Source organism: Falco punctatus (genome assembly GCF_963210335.1).
Source record: "Falco punctatus genome assembly, chromosome: 4".
NCBI lineage: Eukaryota > Metazoa > Chordata > Aves > Falconiformes > Falconidae > Falco > Falco punctatus.
The window spans coordinates 22,807,813-22,827,983 of record NC_137583.1 but is presented as its reverse complement, the minus strand read 5'-3'; the positions used below and the strand labels follow the sequence as shown (position 1 = coordinate 22,827,983).

The window sequence follows — 20,171 nt, the reverse complement described above, 5'->3', positions numbered from 1 at the left end:
TAGAGGTCCTTGGTTAGGCTGTGCCATGAGCTGCCCACACAGGCACTGTGCGCGCACAGCCACAGTGGTGAGCCCCTGCTGCTGCCATTCACATACCCTGCTCGGGGCTACCGCACGCCCTGTGTCCCAGCCGGCCTGGGCTGACAGGGAGGAAAAATGAGCTCTGGCAGCAGTGCTTGGGGTGGGGGAGCTGCCTGGCCTCGCAGCCCCGTGGGAGATGATGCCAGCCCCAGCAGAGCTACCCTTATGCCAAAGTGCCTCCATACAGCCATGCCTACAAATGGAACCTGCTCCTCGCTCCCTGCCACTGCTTGGTGTGTCTCTTGCGGCCGCCTGTTTCCCCAGAGCACCAGCTGTTTTCACCACTGACATGCTGCTCTGTGCCCGATGGCCTCCAGCATCTGCCTTCCCAGCATGGAGGACAAGAGGTGACCCGCGGGGACAGGCCAGGGGGAGGCATTTTCTCCAGCCTGCAGTTTGCAGTAGAACTCCTTACCAGATGCTTGGCAAGAAACCGTAGACAGCTCTGCAGCACCCTTCCTGCAAAAATTTAGGTGCCTATGGTTCAGCTTTCCTTATGTATTTAAGTCCCACCAAGGTGTTTTGCATCTCAGTACCCACCAGTCACGGCACCTTGGCACCGCTACGAAGCAGCTTTGAATCCAGTATCAAAGCACTGACTTTGTCTAAGCAATTCCACTTAATTACGCTCACGATTTTCTGCCTGCTGTCAGAGCCTGCCACATAGCCAGGGCCTGCCTGACCCACGGCGTCACCCAGCGCGGTGTACCAGACCCCTGGGCTGGTCACTCCTCCGGGGACACCTCGTGCCCAGCTCCTCTCCATCTATGTCCCCTCCTGCAGACCAGCGGCTGCGTGCTATGTGCCGGCTGCCAGCCACTGCCCCTGCCCCACTTGCCCATTCTGGTGACGGGGAGCGGGGTAAGCCTGGCACACATGAGACACGGTCCCAGTTTCTGCAGAGGGCCTGACGGTCCCCAGAAAGAACCCTCTCATGGTGGGCAAGCAGCGGCCGAGCCCCCGGCCCGGCTGGCTGCCCGCGTTGCCCCCTGCAGACCCCCGCACCGCGGCTCGCTTTGCGCATTTATTTCCTCTTTTTCTCACCGGTTCTCTCCCTGACCAGCGGGTCCTCTTCTGCCTTTGCTTGGATTTTCCAGCAGAGGGGGATGCAACCTCACCAAAACTGTCCTCCGTGCCCAAAGCCTTCAAACACGCTCCCACCTGCATCCTCACCTGCATCCTCACGCTCAGCCAGGCCTGGCTCCCTGCGCAGCGTGGTCCCCCGGCCTGGCAGTGCTGCCACCCGCACCCCCGCGCTCCCCGGGCACATGGGCACCGTGGGGTCCAGCAAATCTTTTTTATTGCACGTAGTAACTCCAAAGCAAGGGATTTGATCTGCAGGAAGCTGTTAACGGGAGATGAATGGACAGAAACAGCAACGCAAGATCCGTGTGTCAGCCTCAGCCTCCACAGTGTGAACATCGTTCATTTTTCCGCCCCAGTGTTGTCACGGACAAGGGCAGAGATAATCCTAGGAACTTTGGTGTCACTTTGAAATGAGGGACACAGAGGGATGTTTATTCCCAGCCACAGTGGCTGTAGAATGTGCATCAAGCCAGAAGGATAAGGCGGTCTCATTTAATGCTTTTTAATCAGTGAAAATCAAAGTCCTTCATAAAGTGTCATACAGTCAGGGAAGCTGAGGTAGAGGCGGGAGAATTAGTGTGCCCCAAAGCAGCAGGCAGCCAGTCAGGCACACATCCCAGGCCCTGGGAGCTGTGGTTTCACTCACAGGTTGCAGAACAGGTACTATGGAGCGATGTGCAAGGAGGTGTGAGCTTTTGCTCAGGTATCACGCTCTGCTGTGGTCGTACAGCATCACTGTGGAGAAGCTGCCCACATTCTTGCTTTGCGGTGAGGGAGTGTCCGACATGCTTTGCGGCGAAGGGCATGTCCTGGGCAATGCCTTTTCCTTTAGCGGGGGAAGCAGCAACACATCTACAGGTACAAGCATCCTCACATGAACCAAGTCACTTGCTGCACTGATCTGCACCAGCCAAATACTCAATTCATTGCCTCAGCACCTAGTAAGGGTCCTAAACTGAACAGGATGAACTTCACAAATGTCAGTGCTGAAACCACTTTCTTGACCAGGAGCAGAAGAGCAGAAGGTATCACCCAGCCCGCTCTGCAGTCTCTTTTGCATTGGATTCTGTGTGCTCCAGTTGTCTTTATTGTTCTTTGTTGTCTCCTCTGGAAGTTATGCTCCCTGTGGGCACTGCATGGAGCGCAGTTGTCTCAGGAAGCTGGGCATCGCCATCATGTCAGAGGCTGTGCTTCAAGGTTATCTCCTATCCACCTTCTTCCAGCCATCCAGATATTTTCTCCTTGACTAAATCATCTGAAAATAGAAATAGTCTGCAGCCATCCTAGATCTTTCTGCTTTGTATGCGTGAGCAGGAAAGGGAATTTAGGATTTTACCATACACAACAGCCTGCTGGAGAGCATCACTCTGATTAGCTCTTATTCTACAACCAAGAAAACAAAAGAGAATAACAATAAGGGAGAGCCCAGCATGTGGCTTCTGTGCCTTGCTGCTTCAAAGCTCCTCAGAAAATCCGCCCAGTTGCTCAGGGCCCTCATCAATGGCATATTTGTGCATATCCAAATAATTGGTTGGGGTTTATCATCTTTTCATAACGAGGAAAAGAAGGGCAGGAGCAATGTAATAATTTGCTCACTAGCACATCAGAAAACTTTGAGTCCATTTGGCAATCAGCCAGCCCGGTGCCTAGCCTTGAGGCCTCCCCTTGGCTTGGTCATTGCTATCCCAGGCAGGTAAACACCTCCGAAGTCTCAACACACGACACAGCACATAACAAATCCTCAACAGCTTCTTAACTGCAAACAATGCATCCCAGCTCATGGTCTGAGATGGAAAAATTTGATTTAGATCTGGGAATTAAATTAGCAAAAGGGACGAAAAAGAAGAAAAATACCTCACATCCAACCACGCATCTTTGGCAGAATTCACAACTGGAAAAAAAATGTTAGGGTGAATTTTGCAGATAGCTGTGATGTGTGATGGACAGGACTGAACCCCTCATTCTAGACTCCCTGAACTTTGACGATTTGATGCAGATCCAGATTTAAAATTTGTGGTGGGGCCTTCCTCATTACAACCAGAAGCAGAAGGATCTCGTTTCCCTACAGAGACTGTAGCAGATATTAGTTTGTCCCTTCTCCCTCTGTGTACTGTCCATCCCCCTCTTTGTCCTTTTTCAGTTTATGTGAGTTTTGACATAAGGCTTTTACAAGCCAAGTGGTCTTGGCTCTCCCTAGACATAGGACGCTCTGGTTTCTGAAGAACTGGGCTACATAGTTGAGTGCAAGCATCTGCATATGGATTTTTTTTTTAATAAACAATCCCAAATAAAGCTGTGGGCACTCAGCAATCGTCTTTAAAACCACAAGAACACAGGAGAGACAGAATGCGAACGATGCATCCCTTCTTGCCACCCTGCTAGGCGAGCACCAGTCATGAGACTCACACAGCTTAAATCCCACCATTACACTTTCCCACCAGACAAATCCTACTTTATTAAACTAAAGTGTAAGGGAATTAGTGAAACCGCCTGTTTCCTTCACACTACAGTATATATAAGCAACCTAATCCATATGCCAAAGCTTCCACCGCTCTTGAAACCCCTCAGCTGGGAATTCCCATCAGCAGCTCGCAGTCTCCCTCCTGTCAGCTCACGATTACCTTCCCCTTCTGGGGCAGGGGAAGGAGAGGAACGTGGGCACCTGCCAATGCGCATCCCAGCGGCTCTCCTTCCACAGCGGCCAGGTGACCCCGCCTGAAGGAGAAGTGCACAGCCTGGGTGCTGGGTCAAGGAGAAGACACCAGGCTTAATTAATGCTTGGCCTTGCTGGTTAAAAAGGCACTTTTGGCTGATCTGACCATTTTTTCCTTTTTGGGGAGGAAAACTTTTTCCAATATTTTCCATTGTTTTGGTCTACACCACCGCTGCTGGGTGTGATCGGCTGCCCGGGGAGGAGGGGGTTTGTCTGATGGGATGGGGGGGGCATCCCCAGTGCCGCTCTCTGACCTGCCCTTCACCCCTGCCTGGCAGGGGCAGCCCAAAACTGATGAAAGAGAAAGGAAGTGCAAGTCAGCGTGAAGACGGCATTTCATTTACATGAGATAAGCGCCTTCATGTAGCAACTAGAAATCAAGGGTAATTGGCGTGGTTGGGAGACTGGTGTCTTTTGTTACACAAGGCATAATGGGTCTCTTCGGAGGGAGCAGAAACCAGCGTTCCTGTGAGCGAATGCTGCAGCCTGGAATAGCGATGTGCTACATCCTATTTCTCAGGAGGGAGGAAGGAAGGAAGGACACGTGAAAAGAAAAATAGCAGTAAATGATCCCGCTTCATCGTATTTTTTTCCTGTAACCCTTCTGGCCTTACAAACAGGAACTTCATTTTAAACTAAAAATAAAGCATGATGCCTATTTCACAGTTGCAGATGGGTGTTTCCAATCGCGCTGCTAGGTTTCAGCCCCTTTCTATATGCAGCCTGAGCAAGGCATGGCAGGAAAGTGCCTCGCTTTGCATTTGCTATATTTACATATCATCGGTTATCAGGAGAACAGGATGTCCCAGGGGATCTGAAATAGGATACACCTCAGTCTTCATCTCCTGGTCAGTTCAGCCATGGGCCAGGTCCGTATGACTGATACTGTTTGCTTGTCTGCCTGTGGCTCCGGTACTGCCAGTGGTGCCCGTGTGGGTGTTATCCATCCCCAGTGCAGCTGGCACACAGGCTGGGCTGCTCTGGCATCCCCAGCCTTCCTCCAGACCAAGCCTGACGTGTGGGTGAGGCAGAGAGCAGGCAGGGGTGGAGGGGACAGTGGAAAGCTCCTATTTCTCTTTCTGCCACACTTCTGTGTTTTTTGGGTGGGTTTGGTTTTGGGTTTTTTTGTTTGTTTGTTTTTGTTTTGTTTTTTTTTCAAGGGCAGAGGAGATTTATTCTGCCCTCAACAAAATCAGGTCTGCATTTTCCTCTACACTTTGTTTTTTGTACTAAATCCCCAGCAGCCATCAGGAGCATTTCAGTACAGGGAGATGGAGCACAAGCAAGCCATTTCCCAGGCGGAGCAGTGCCAGGGCATGAGCAGTACCCCCAGCACGTTTTCCTGCAGCCCGCAGAGCTCTCACAGGGGTGCAAAGTGCAGAGCCAGAGAAGCTGGGTGGGCAGATGGAGGGGGTCAATACCCAATTCTCTGCTAGAGACGTTACACCTGGCATTACAGACCCTGCAAGGCAGCAAGCTGTCTCCCTCAGAAGCACTTTGGATCCCCTGCCTACCTTACCACCTTGGATTTAAATGCCTTTCTCACACGTTGGGCGTAGCTGCCAAGTATTGTGCCTTCCGTACATCACTCCACCTTGATTTCAAACCACTTCAGCTTGTGTTTGGGAGTGGTTTCCAAGCATTCAGCTCACCCATATCTTATCCACACTGGTTTCCTTTATGAGCTGCACCCACTACAGGTCCAGAGCTTTAAATGCAAACCCAAACAAATATGTGCTACTGCTTCCCATTCCCACTGGCCTGGCCTGGAGTGGGAGTGGAGTGAGTCAGGAGTACCATAAAGGAAAGTGAAATAGATCCACCCTGAGCATATGATAGGATCAGGGCAGATTAGTAGCCTTGGATCAGATTCAAGGGTCAGCATAAATCTTTAATCTTTGCAAAGTCCTAGAGACTCCCTCCCCTACACTCTGTCTCACATGCATACACACCAGGCATGACTAAACAGCTCTCTGCGGGGATGGCAGACACTTCAGAAACTCCTGGCTGGTTTTGGTTTGCAAAATAAAACAATAAAGCTGCTCTCTGTTCTGTAAACGTGAGAACTTCCCTATACAGGCAGATAGCGACTGATGCAAGCCCTGCTCTCGGGATGCTGCCCAGGCACCAGTATCACACTGCAGCCACTGCCTCTGCCAGCAATCAGAGTCTCTTTGCCGATGCGTCCCCTCCAGTTTGCTCTGATCACACAGCCAGGCTGTAAAACACTCGGCTGCTTAATGCAGTCAGCTGAGAGCTAAATACAATCCCTGTGTTGCGTCTTAGTAGGTCCCAACAACACAATCCGCCAGGACGTCATTACTTATTATTCCTTTATATTTGCTCCCCTCCAGTGCTGTGCTCTGGATAGTTCCCAGGCATCACATGGAGCTGCAAGCAGCTCGCTTGGGGCAATCGGGGTGGGGGAAATACCAGGTTACCCAGGGAGGTGGCCATCCCATGGGGATGCGCTGGGCTCTGTGAGGAATGGAGGAGCTGGAGAAGAGGCGTGTGCCAGCTTTGCACCCAACTGATGCACTAAGTGAAAAGAAAGAAAAAAAAAGAAAAGAAAAAAAATTAAATAAAATTTAAAAAAAAGCAAAAAGCCCTGGCCTAGTTTTTGTTTCACTGCACTGGGCTCAGGCTCGAAGGATGTGGTTTGGTGGTCAGCGCATAAGACAGCAAATGAAAAAAAAAATTCCTTTGATTTAATCCAGATCAAGTCTGTGCATGCGCTTCCTGTGGCCATTGGGAAATCACACAAGGGAAAACCCTGTCCACACTGCCTGCGGCTAGGCGCCAAGGGACGTGGCGCAGGTCCCATGCTGGCCCTGTCCTGCTTGGTGTGGTGCTTTGTCCCACTGAGCAAGGTCTCCCATCCTGGTTCCTGAAGGACCTTGGTCCTCACTGGGGCTCCAGTTCATCCACCTCCTTGCCACGCAGTGGGCTCCATCTCAAGTTTTCTTGATAGATTTACAACAATTCCAGTCACTCTCACCACCACTCTGTGCAATGGGCCAGGCAAGTTCTATATAAGTGAATATATCTATATTCTCATAAACATTTTTAATGGGAAATCGCCTAATATGTCTTATTAAGCAGAAAACATGAGCAGCTGGCCAAGGGAGCCTGACAGTGCTGCTGGCAGTGGATGTGACAGTGCTGCTGCACCTCACAGCTGTAATCGTTTCAGGAATCCTTTGACTCATCTTCCAAGTGGCTCTGGGATCTGCATGGAGATCTCAATCTTGCCGATCTCCTTAAAAACACCTTTGCCTCCCTCCTGGCTTCAAAAAGCTCATGTTGCAAATGCCTCCCAACCTCAAGTGCCCAGGTGCGTGCCGGAGCCTGGCTGCAGCTGGAAAACCCCTCTGTGGTTAATGGCTCACCAGCATGCAGCAGCCAGGGCTCGCACTCGTCACACGCATGGCAACACCAGGCTTTGCCAGAACAGGTGCCCAGTTGGCAGCCAGCACGGCATTAGCACCAGCACATCCCAGCATGCAGCCTTGGGCACTGGGGACAAGTATCTGCCACCAGCTGTCCCTTGCCCCAGGCCTGTCCTGGCCAGCCCCATGCCTGCCTGGCTGTGCCACCCCCTCAGCTGGCAGCTCTTGTTTGCTTTTCCAGGGCTGCAGAGACACAGCAAACACTTATGCTCTGAAGTGCAGGGAAGCTGTCCTCAGGCTTGTGTGCCCCACCGACATGTTGAGGTACCATGCAGGCCTCACAGGTCCTCAGTTCCCACCTGGGGACATAACCAAGCCTTGCGTGCTGGGCTGCTCTGTTACTATGGGGACAAGCACCGCAGGTCGCCAAGAATAAATGCAGAAAAATCCCCAGGAGCTTTGCTCTGAAGGTGGCAGCAGGGATCACTGGGGTGCCATAACCTGCCCTCCTCCCCACCCCCTGCCCGGTTCTGTGGCCACCCACCCCTTGCAACACCCAGCTCCTTCATATCTTCTCCCAATCTGCAAGGCTGACAACTCAGAGCTTTACACGCAGTTGTGGTTACACTGGCCCGGAAACGCCTTGTGGCAGAGGCAGCATGCCCGCTGCCCTGCCCGGGATCGGCCACCCTGGCTGCCAGGGAGCATCCCTCAGGGGCCATGTGCCAGGCGAGGGGCCTCATGCAAGGCACATGGGCTGCAGGCATGGCACAGCACAGCGGGCAATGCACGGAACATGCTCTCCACGAGCACAGGTTTTGCAGCAGCCATGTCAGCACGGGATACAAAGCACCCAACGGATTTGCACGTGGGAGCAGATTGAGTCACACATTGCACACTCACTCCTTATTCATTTAGCTACGTGAGCCACTGGGCAGAGGCTGAATTCTCCATGACCTTTGGACACTCATTTAAACCATAGAAAGTGTGACGGGCAGCCAGGGGGCAGGGAAAACAGGCAAACAGCCATTGTGAGATGGCAACAGATGATGCTGTCAGAGCCTCCATCCCAGGGTGGTCCCTGAGTCGAGGCGAGCATGGTGCCCATCATCTCTAGAGCCTTCCAGCACCCGGCATGGGGTGGCAGAGCTGACCGGCATCCTCTGGCCTTTTATCCTCCAAAACCAAGTGGTGTGGCTCGTGGGACACCTCAGTGCTGGTGGTCACTCACCTGTCCCCCCTGGAGAAAGCCCCTACTGTAGCCTGTGGACCAAAAGCCAGGCTCAGCCCCTGAGCTGAGCCCCAGTCTGTGGCCTTCAGGGGTTCCTGCACTCCTGAACCTGCTTTTTGCTCATCCAGCCCAACTGAGCAGAGATGCTCTGATAGAAACAAGCCTGAGGAGAGACCAAGCCTGGCTGTGCTGCAGGGAGGGAGCCACCATGGCACAGCCAAAGCTGGTGACAGCTTTCCCGAGGGCATCATCTTAGAAAGCTGCTCTTTGGAGGCCCAGTGATTCAAGGGGAAAGCTCTGCAATAGTCATTTTGGGAAGTTTCCATTTGAATTGCCGAAAAGAGCGTTTTTTTTCCATGATAAACAGATTGCTTCAGTTCCCCAGCAGCACAGGGGGGGAAGGTCACTGCCACCCCCTCCATCCGTGGCCCTTCCTGCACGGGGCCCTGAGTCATCCTCCACCCAAAGGCTCCACCACTGGGCATGGGTGCACGGTGGGGACAGGGACAGGCAAGGCCCCAGCAGGATCAGCGCCTGCAGCCACGGCGGTGCCCTGAGCAGCCGTGCCACACTACAGGGGGAATTCAGCCCCAGAGCAACCAGTACAGCTTTGAGGTCAAGCACTCGTTTGAAATAAAAAACCAGAGAAAAACCCTCCTCAACAAACTCCTGACCGGTGTACACTAAGCCAAGGTCGCCTCCTCAGCTCCCAGGGTGTGCTTCAGCTTTTACATTTGCAAACTGGGGCTCCAGTGCGCTGGCGAGACTGAACACTTCGACTGTACAGCAATGTACAGGACTCCCTGCCTCTCCACTGCCTCGGCTTCCTACCACCCAGGTATGCTTGCTCCAGGGGGGGTGCCCAGTGTGCTCTGGGGCTGCTCTGCATCTCGCATTTAACCTGCGCCCCCAGAGCAGCACCACAGCCTTGGCTGACCTTCAGGAGTGTTTTGTTTTGGCACTGCTGCGACTGCTGCTCGTATGGCTATTAGAGCCGCCATGGAGAAAACACGACTCATCTCCTCCCTGGGTAGACACTGAAACCAGGTCGGGTGCTTTGTGTCCCAGCCAGCTCCCAGGCAAATATCTAAGTAGTAGAGATCAGTGAGGGAGAGGAATCCTACTCCCTGCACCGCTTTAATCCTATGGAATAATGCATACTATGAAGTGAAATCTGGATACAGTCCAGCATTCACTGAAGGCAGTGACAGACCTCCCACTGATTTCAATGGGGAGCGGGAGTGAGCTGGGGTTTTTAATCAGCATGGTACCAGCAACAGTAATAGCTTGTCAAGCCCCAGCATTACCCGTGCAGCATAATGCAGCTAGAATACATTAGAAAGTGGTTGCCTATGCCCATAGGTCACCTATCATCTCAAATCATACCAATTTCACAATGACACGTGCTAATACCATGCAATAATCATCAGAAACTGCTTCCATTCAGGAAAAAATATCACCCCCAGTGCGCACCAATCAATAGCTGAAGTAGAACTCTGCCGGCGAGTTTCCAAACCCCCACTGCAGTGGGAGGAGAGCGCCGGGAAAGGCCCTGAACATGGGCATAACCTTATTAATGATTCAGCATCAAGAATAGAAGTTAAGAGTTAAACCTTCCATAAGCTGCTCAGCTCCACAGTCATGTTGTATACATCCTCAGGCAAAAGTGCAAATACAAACCCCGTGCATACCCCCATGACAAGGGAAAGTAACATTTCAGACCTAATTGTTTGCATATTCATCCGTACTTTCAGAGCAGAATACATCTTTGCCTTTTTTCTAGCTGGCACTGGAAAAAGAGGCACATGGCCAGGCTACTGGGAGAGCCCTGCACGGGGGAAGGCAACATTGCAATACTTCCAGCAGCACCACAGGCTGAAGGAAAGATAGAGCTGTATTGCAGAGAGAAAATTAATTATGCCTTCTTGTGCAACAGCTCTGGTGGCAACAGAGCACTGCCACCATTTTTTGGCCTGAGCTGTTGTTCAGAAAATGATAAAGTGGCATCCCACCCTGGGTAATAGAATAAAAAGCAGAGGTTGGGGAGCAGATAAGGTGGACTCCTGGGGACAAGCCCGGGGGTGCCAATGGCTGACCCAGCTCTTCCTCATCAGTGCTTCACCCCTGCAGAGCAGGGTCCCAGCAGCAGAGGCGGGCAGCCGCACATGGGTACGGAACAGCGCTGAGCCCAACCAGGGCCCAGCATCCCATGACAGACACCCACCACATCAGCACTGTTGGCAGCCTGAGTCTGGGCAGCAATGCAGCTCTGTGTGCTGTAACAAGTCAGGCATGGGAGCAACCCAGCACAGACCCTCCCCAGGTCCTACTTTCCTGAGAGCAGCAGCATGCACAAGAAGAGAGGGCAGATCTGCCTTATTTTCGGGCGTTCCTTGGCATTGGTTCTTGCAAACGAGCCCCAGACTCCTCTGTTTTCCTCCAGCTGTGTGCTGTTACCCGGCCTTCCCCAATTTTGCAGTTTTTAACAAGGCACGTGCAGTGAAAAGCCCTTCCCAGCCAGAGCTTTACTGTTCTGCTGTTTCCAAAGGCACTGGGTGTAATGGCAGTAACTGACCCCACAGAGTGATGTACCTGGGGCAAAAACACACCTGGGAGAAAGAGAAATGTATAAAAAATAAATTATTTCAAAATACCAGGTGGAAATATTACCCTCCAGTTCTTAATACCCCAGCATGGGAGTGCAGTGCCTTGGGAGGGTGGGCATGAGAGCACAGGCACCCCTTCCATCACTCCTGCTGTTTCTGGTGGTGCAGGGATTCTGCTTGCCTGGCCATTAAGCCCAGGGGCCATAATGAACATACTCAGTGTAGGAGCCAATTAGCATTTTTTGCCTGGTCAGCTGGCACCAAGAGGCATTTGGATATTTCTCGAGTGCCATGAAGCACGAGAAGAAGGGCGATGGGAAAGGTCTGGAGCGCAGGAGGACTGTGAGAGCTGCACCTCCTGGCTCTGGCAGCAGCATGCCGTGAGTCAGGGTTACAAAACATGAATACCCCGTGTCACACAGCGAGGGTCAGTGTCACCGGCTCTGCGGGCTATGGTTACATGACCTGAGCCCAGCAGAGTAATTTCGCCTCCAGCCCTGTGGACTGGGCTCATCCCACCTCCACCCCTGCCTGCCTGGGCATTCCCGACCCTCTCCTTCCATCCCAAGCATCACACCAAACATCTAAAGGGAAAAAAAGACTTGCTCAAGACCTGCTGCTTTTTCCACGATGAAGCAGCTAAAGCAGAAACAGCAATTATCTGGTTCAGGCTGGTGCTGCTGGCCTGGAACATGCCATGACAACGTGTTTCTTGTTTCAAAGCCTCTTTTGTACTAGGACACAGTTCAAGGGATCTTGCAATGCCTGCATTTGTAAACATGCGGCACTTGCAGCTACACGCTTTGCAGATGAAAGCCAAGGCAGAGCAGAAGGGCACTTCTCCCTGTCGTGGCCGTGTCACAGCCGGGGGGGAGCGCTCCCCCTCGGCCGGGTGTCCGCAGGCAGATGTGCTGATTCAGGGACTCGGGAGCCCTGGGGCTGGTTAACCATGCATGGTCCTCAAAAGTCATGGCACATTCAGAAAAATGGAGTCCTGGAAAAGAAGGGGGGAAAAAAAAAAGGAAAAAAAAAATCACAGCAAAAAATGTGCGTCACTGCAGATTATTTTAGGCCCTGGTCCATGCATAATGCAAATAAGCAGCTCCCGGGGTACATGCCTGTAAAAACCATCCAGTCCCATAGCACTCGGTTATAGGAGCTTTCCAAACAGGTGGTGAAAAGCTAAAATTATGTGTCTGTGTGTCCTCACTGGGGTTAGGAAGGGCCCTCGCTTTCAGGAAGGCTCTTATCCTGCTTCCACAGGGCTGGTATAAAATGGGACCGAGATGTTAAAAAATTCAAGAGCATTTCTTTCCTTTTGAGGCAATCCTGTGCTCGTACTAACCAAACCACACTCAGCATCTCCACGACATCCTTTGATCTGCTCAGAACCGGGCTGCCTCCTCGCACTAGCTTTTCACGCACTCTGGCTTTATTTTTTTGCTTTTTCTAAAAATCGTTGTATCCTCTTGCCTTACTTCAAGGAGTCGCTCGGGAAGCCCTATTTATGGGTTGAAATGCTGCTGAAAGAGTTATTGCCATGTTATTCAGCTGTTGTGCCAAGCCTGCATGGGGATCGGGTTTCTGCTGAAAGGGTGCCAGGCACGTCTTTTTCCAGGAACCAGCAGCCGTATTTAGCCTCCGGCTGCACATGAAAGACTGCAGTCGGAAACGTGACATTGTGTCAACATTTGAGGCAGGTCAGAGCTGGGTGAGACCATGAAAACAAGTCCGGGGAACTCAGCACACCCGGCTGGCGCAGCACGGCACGGGCTGCCACGACCTGGCGCCATGCCGGGGGTTAGCCCCTCCATCACCTTCCTCCCTCGGCCGCCGCCAGCCCCTGGCCTTGCCGCACCAGGATGCCACGCACCGGCTCTGCTGCCTTGCAGATGATGCCGCGGTGGGACGGTGCAGCCCCGCAGCAGGCAGAGGCAGGGCAGGGGGCTGCCCCCGGCGTGGCGGTCCACGGGCAGGGCGTCTCCCACACAATGCTGCCACAGGCGCAGCCCATGCCCCGTGCTGCCGGACGGGGATGACCAAGGGCCACCAGAGCCGGCTCTGCCCCAGAGAACTCACCTGTCCTGCTGGCGCTGGGCCAGGGTGGCGGCGGAAATCCCCAGCCCATCGTTAGCCTTCGCTTCCTCTATAAACCTTCCCTCTTCCATGACTTTTTATACTATTTTTTTCCCCTCCGTGACTGAGGATCTGGAGCTTCTGCCAGTCCTCCCACCATATGACAAGGTGGGTCAGAAGGTAGAGACTGAAGGGGAGCAAGAGCCACGGAAACGAGCCAGAAATCCAGCCGCCAAGGCTGTAAATGCTGCTGCACTAAGCACCAAACGCTGTCCCCAAAGCAGGGTTACTTGCAGGCATCTTTGGTGGGATCAATATTTAGCCCTAATTAAAAAAAACCACAAAATAAACATCAGGAGGCATGGAGGCCCCAGATAAATTAATACAAGCAATCCTGTATTTTTTTTTCTAGTGCTACTTAAACTAACGCTACTTCAAGCTAATGCTAACTGGAGCCTAACAGCAGCCCCCGGGCACCTGCTGCTCCTCCAGCAGGGTCCCAGAGATGCCGCAGCCCAAGACTGAGCAGTGCTGTCCCCATTTAACCACTTGCCATGTTTTGTGATTCATCTGCCTTGTGAAAATCTGAAATATCCCGCAGAAGTGCCCATGCCCCATCTGTGGGTAGCTGGGAAACAAAGTCCTTCCACCCATCCCTCGCAGGCCAGAGCTGCGCTTCGCCCATCTTTTGCCTTTGGGGAAAGGTTTGGCGTCATTGCTGTTTTGCACAGCGGCCAGAAACCGTGCGTCATTGCTGTAGAGGCAGGGAAGGAGCCCGTGGTCAGATGCATACGATATCCCCCCGAGCCCGTTGTGCAGCAGCGTGAGTGGAGAGGCACCAGGCTGCTCGCCATCGCCTGCGGTGCCGGCTGGCAGCCCCGGAGCAGCACTGCATCGCAGAGGTGCACGGGAGCAGCATGGCAGCGTGCACGGCTTCCTTCCCGGCGGAGGCACGATCCAGCCCTGCCCGAGCACCCAGCAGCAGCATGGCGGCCATGCCTCCCAGCCCAACAGGTCCACCGTGGAGGCAACTGGGGCTTTCCCTGACAGCCCCCCGCCAGCCAGGACAGCTTTCCCTCTGAGAAATGGGCAAAGCCTGCAGAGAAGATGCATCCTCCACGGCAAGGGGCTACCCCCCCCTCCCCTGCCGCATCCTCCATGGCAAGGGGCTACCCCCCCCTGCCACCCCCCACCCCACCCCCACCTCCTTGTGGATGAACCAAAAAGTCCGGCTCAGGGAGCATGGAGAGAATAGGGAGAGCAGAAAAGCCAGCCAGGCTTTCCTGGCACCCCTCTGGGATCGGGAAGCAGAAAAATCCCCGAAGGTGCCAAGGGAGTCAAAATAAACAAATATCCCTGAGGACATGGGTAACGGGACCCTGAGCTGCCTTTGGGCCCCGCTCGCCATCAACTGCTGGACTAGACCGTACAAAACAGCCCTGCTCGAACACTTAAAAGCACAGGAGGCAAACCCTTATCTTCCACAGGAAAAGAATTATTTTATTAAGTATTTTTAAACAACTACTTAACATTTACTCAAGATAAAAATATGTACAATATCCCACCTTGAAGGCGGCTCCAAAATATAAACACTGTACCTCTCCCTAGAGAAAACCAAAAAATTCTTCTCTTCAAAAAAACAAGACAACCCAGAAACAAGAATACATTCATATTTCTCACTTCTTTCTGCTCAAGTAGTTATACAAATAATAGACATCTGAAACGTTTTACCTTTTAATATATTTATATAATATATATATATATTTATAACAGGATTTTACAAATAAAGGCAACAACTGTATACCAAAAAAAACCCCAAAACCAACAACAAAATAAACGTTAGAACACAATCTGCAATCAAGCATAGTGCATCTCAACAGCTGGTGCAATGGGAGGGTGAAATGAAAATCCATACAACAGGGTTTCTGGACATGAGTTCTCAAAACCAGTAAGAAAAAAAAAAAAACCCAAAAAACACAGAACTGCATTTTGCAGTGAAGTGTTGGGGTTTTTTTTTCATTAAAAAAACCCAAAACCAAAAGCCAAATTGGATGCGATGTTCCTCTGCAGAGAAAGACTCTCGCAGTTTAATGGGACAAGTGTCAACACCCTAACCCTCTTTCGTTAATACAGTAATGTGGGCCAGGGTTTGCCAAGGAGACTAAGGAATTTAGATGCTCAAACCCCACTGGGATTAGACTCCTTTGAAAATCCCAGTCTTTTAATTTTTCAAAGGCACTGACAGGGGCACATTCAGCGGGCATTGCGCTGTCAACTTCGGCTGAATTGCTCCCTCCCGCAGGAAGCCCTCGACTTGCCCCGGTCAGGAAGCAGCTGCTCACCAGCTGGGTCCCCACTGACGGGACTCAGAAAACCATTCTGATTTCCAACAGACTAGACCCAGTGAAGCTGTACAGCAGCAGCCAGAGAGGCCTGCAGTCAGGTGCAACAGGCAAAGTGATCCTTGGGATATTTTCTCCCCTACCCTGCCCAAACTAGCAGCTCAAGTTACAGGAAGGGGCACGTGTTAATTTATTTATTAGATGTACGCCATGTAAAGCTTCCAAGCAGCATCTACCTTTTATTTCTTAAAAAAAAAAGTCATAAAATATATATATATATATCAGCAAAGGTGTGGAGAGAAACCCGTCTTAAGTCTACCTGACTGTGCATGACCGAGTAGTGACCGCTGTTCTGCTCCTCCTACGCTTTCGGTGGCATTGCCACCACTGCCACACCGCACTCAGGGCGGCCGCACCAGTCTCGGATGCTGGCGACTGATGGGGCACCAAATCAGTTCAGCTCAAACTGCCAGCAGCGGGGCCGTTGCCCTACAAGCCTTTATGAGAAGTACCATATTTTTATATTCACAGACCCTAAAACCAAGTCTGCCTCATGGAATATTTTTTCACAGCTTTGCAATATTGTCGCAGCTGACTGAGTCAACCGGGTTGTTCTGTAGATGCAGAGAGGGAAGAAGGTCAGGGGTAAAGCACAAAACCCTTCTATTTTTGTTTTTTGGGTTTTTTTTTCCTTTGGAAGTAGTTCTGAATCGCTAACCTGGGTGCATCCTTCATCCTTCTCCAAGCTACCTGACAAGTCAGAGAAAAGGGGATTTAGCTTCCTACACTCAGTGAACTTTATCCCCACACCTCAGTCCAGCCAACATATAAAAGTGAAAGTCTCAAACTAAAAAAAACACAACAAACAAACAAACAAAAAAAACAGAACAAAAAAGAAAAAAAAAGGAAAAAAAGTCACACTGTGCTTAGTCTTTGGTTTCCAAGTTCAAAGGAGGAATCTGCTTCAAAGCTTGAAGCAGAGCCGAGGAGTCGATAGGGGAGTGGGCCGGTACGGGAGAAGGGAGTCTCTGGGGCATCAGCAGAGGCGGGGAGATTTTATCGGCGTTCATGAACCCCGTAAGTGCTGCAGCAGAGGCTGGGAGGCTGGGGTACAAGACAGGTACGGATGCCGGGTACCAGCACTTCTCCAGCATGGGCAGATAGGCTGTCGCGGATGGTGGGATCAAGTAGAAAGGCAGGCACAAGGGAGGCTGGTGAGCATGGGGGCCCAGGAAGCTGCTGGAAGAGCCCATCATGTCGCTGCCAAAAGGGCCCTCATCCTCCGGTGACTCCAGCCTGCTCCTTTTGGCCGGCGGGTCCTCAGTCTCTTGCTTAATAGAGCTTATTCTCTCCTGGACAGCGTACTTGAGTTCAGTATCCTTTTTGAAATACTGCTGTTCAGATTTGGAGTCACTTTTCTCCAGCTCTCCCCCGTACCCGCTGTCCGTGTCTGTGTCGCTGCCACTCTGCTCCCCGCTGGAGTGAGCAAATGTCCTCTGGATCACAGGCACGCAGTTTTTCCCGTGTCCCTCTGCCGCTGTGGTCAAGGAGATGGGTTTCTCTTTCAAGTCCACCATTTTAGGAGGGATGTCTCCGGACTTGCGGCCAGCTCCACCCTGGAGTACCTCGGAGGCCATTCGGTGCAGATGGCTGACCAGCTGGGACGACTTCAGGTCCTTGCTGTTCTCGTGCTTTGCCAGGTATTGCAGCATTTCCTTGGCACACATCTGGAAACCGGATCGAAACATTTCCTGGCTGGAATCAAGGTTTCTTGATGACAGGTCACCTGAGGAAACATTAACAGAAAGAAATTAAAAATTAACAACCTGCTAAATAGTTCCATTACCATCTTCAAGGCGGACTGGAGGCAATATTAAACTTCAGTCACAGCACAGCTAGATGGTGAACTTGGCAGTCAACACGAACTTTGTGAGCATCCCTCAGATTTCTGCATAAGCATGCATTTTTATTTGAACATCCTCCTGTCCACTTTCACATAGTAACTTTAAACTTAATATTTTAGTTCTGCATTTACTGTATATGCCACCCTCAAGAGGTGCTGAAGCGCAGAGGGAAGGAATGAACCAAGCTGGTGCCTCCTCTGGGAAACACCCCAGGCAAGGCAGAGGCACCTCACCCTTCTCCAGGCAGAGCGCTCCTGGAGCAGGGCTGCCCGCCAGCAGCTCCAACCCAGGGCCATTTTGCTTCAGCTTAAAGCTCTATTGCACTCCCTGTGGCTGTCAGAGCAGTGGAAGGCGCTTCAGAAAAACTAAATTTTACTTTATCAGATTCACGTGAGTGCCACATGTGAAAATAGGAGGAGGAAGTGCATCTACAGTGTGATAAGCTGATACACCAGGTCCCCTCTCTGCCTGCAGAGCATAGGCTAGCTCATTTATAAAGAAAGAGACCTACAGAAGGTGTGTATAGAAGGCAGATTTACATGTATTTTCAGGAGAAAAAAAATAACACCACCCAAACAAACAAAAGTGGGTTTGATCCAAAGCTCATCAAGATAAATGGAAAGACTCACATGGCTTTGGAGAGAACCTCAGAGCAAACCTGGGCTTTAAACTAAAACTACTTAAAATCCATTTAACTTCTTAACAATTCCACAGGGCACTCTACATCGACTGTATTGAGAAATGCCACTTTTTTTTGCGAAAGCCCATAAGCAAAGCAAGAGAAAATGACGGCGATTAAGGGCAAGAACTCCTGCCTCCTCCCTTCTCAGGCACTAAGTGTCACAACTGCATTTCAAAGACTCCGAGAGAAAGTCCATCAAGTGCACGCAGGTTCTCACATGATACAATTTGAATACTCACCCGCTTGTAAACCATTCTGCAAAGCAATTATTTTCTGCTGCTGCTGCTCAATGAGATTAGTTAGTGCTTTCACATGCTTCAAGGTGAGCTCGAGCACCACAGCCTTCTCCAAGTGACCTAGAGTCTGAAAGCAAAAGGACAGGTTGGCGTCTGCCGTGGGGTCGGCCATGCACCTGGGAGCCTGACGGGGCTGCCAACACAGTCCAAACAACAGGGGAAGGACCGACACGGTTTGGGGGGGAAAGGCTTAAAGGCAGTGCCCCGATGGCCAACAGCGCTATAAACCACAATATTCCGTGAAAATCAGTTAAAAAGCAGGCTCCAGAAAAAGCTATTGCAAAATCCTACGGGTATTTTGGGAGCAGCAGCACAAATCAAAGAGAAGTCTTCTATTTCTCTGCTCTGCTGCTCTCGCTGGCACTGTGACTTCAGCACCGGGGAACCGGGCTGGGGGTTCCCCTCGGCAGCAGCTGGGGGGGCGGGGGGGGGGGGGCAGAATCCCCCTAGCAACTGCCACAGGGACCCTCCAGCAGGTCAGGAAGCCACTCGAGGGACTCCGCTCCTGGGAAAGTTTGGGAGGCGTTTGCAGCCCGGCTTGGGCGTGTGGCCACCGGGGGGCACAAGGGGAAAAAAAATAAAGGAGGGGGAAAAACAAGAAGAAAGGAGGGGGGCATGTAGTAATACTAATGCTGATAATTGTAAGGATGATGATAAAGATAATAATGATAAAAATAATGGTAAAAATACAGATAAAAATAAAAAAGGAACGATAAAAATGCTAACAATAACCCCCCCGCGGTGCGATGGGCGGCCGAGCCGCGGGAGAACCGCAGCGGCGGGCAGCCCCGCTCGCCCGGCCCGTCCGGCCCCGCGGCCGGTCCCGGGGCCGCTCCCACCTACCGTCAGCTTGAGATGCTCGGGCAGCAGGTCCTTCAACTGCGCGATGCACTCGTTAATCCTGTCGCGCCTCTTCTTCTCTATCAGCCTGTGGGGCAACTTGTAGGTCTCCTGCAAAGCCAGCGGCAGCGGGTCAGCGCTCCGCGGCCGCGGGGGTTTGCGCGGCCATCGCTCCCCGCCGCTTGTGCCGGTGTGCGCGGTCCCCCCGCCCCCGGGGCTGTGCCGCACGCCCGCCGCCCCGGCCGGGGGAGCATCCCTCCCAGGGTCGGCGGAGCATCCCCTCCCGCGGCCGGCAGCCCCCGCCGGCGGAGCATCCCTCCCGGGGCCGGCAGATCCCCTCCCGGGGGAGCATCCCCTCCCGGGGGAGCATCCCCTCCCGGGGCCGGCAGCCCCCGCTTTACCTTGCTGTCCTCGCTCCTCTTTAACCCCCTCCTGGGCTTGTAAACTTGGTACATGTGCGCGAAGTCCAGCCTGCACGGGCGAAACGAAAGCACCGATATTATCCCCGTCCCGCCGGGCCGCGGCGGGGCCAGTCCGTCCTCCCCCCGACCCGCCGCTTACCCCGGCAGCTCGCCGCTCTCCAGGGCGGGCAGCTTGCCCAGGCAGCCGGGCGGGGGCTGCGCGCTGGGGACCCGCTCCATGGCGGGGCGCGGAGCGGTGCGGAGCGGTGCGGAGCGGAGCGGGGCGGTGCGGAGCGGGGCGGCCGGCGCTCAGGGCGGGCTGCTCATGCCGCGTCCGCGCCGCGCGGGCTGAGGAGCGGCGGGCGGCGGCGGGCCGGGTTAAATGCGGGCGAGTGGGTGGACGGGAGCGACGTGCGCTACCCTGTGACTGCCGGCACGTCTGGCGGCCGCCGGGGCGGGCCCGGGCCCCCCCCGTCACATGAGCCTCACGTGTCGGCAGCGCCGCAACGTGCCGGGGGAGGCGG

At 52.7% G+C, this 20,171-nt stretch overlaps 1 protein-coding gene across 1 annotated transcript; it reads right to left on the bottom strand.

Annotated features, from left to right (window-relative positions):
• Window positions 1-14,656: 14,656 nt before the first annotated feature.
• On the bottom strand, window positions 14,657-20,045 carry BHLHE40 (basic helix-loop-helix family member e40). Its single transcript, XM_080384720.1, has 5 exons — window positions 19,808-20,045; window positions 19,648-19,717; window positions 19,250-19,357; window positions 18,350-18,473; window positions 14,657-17,310 (listed from the first exon to the last, which is right to left on the bottom strand). Exons 1-5 carry the CDS (start codon window positions 19,885-19,887, stop codon window positions 16,451-16,453), a joined length of 1,242 nt encoding a protein of 413 aa, XP_080240846.1. The 5' UTR covers window positions 19,888-20,045; the 3' UTR covers window positions 14,657-16,450.
• Window positions 20,046-20,171: the final 126 nt, after the last annotated feature.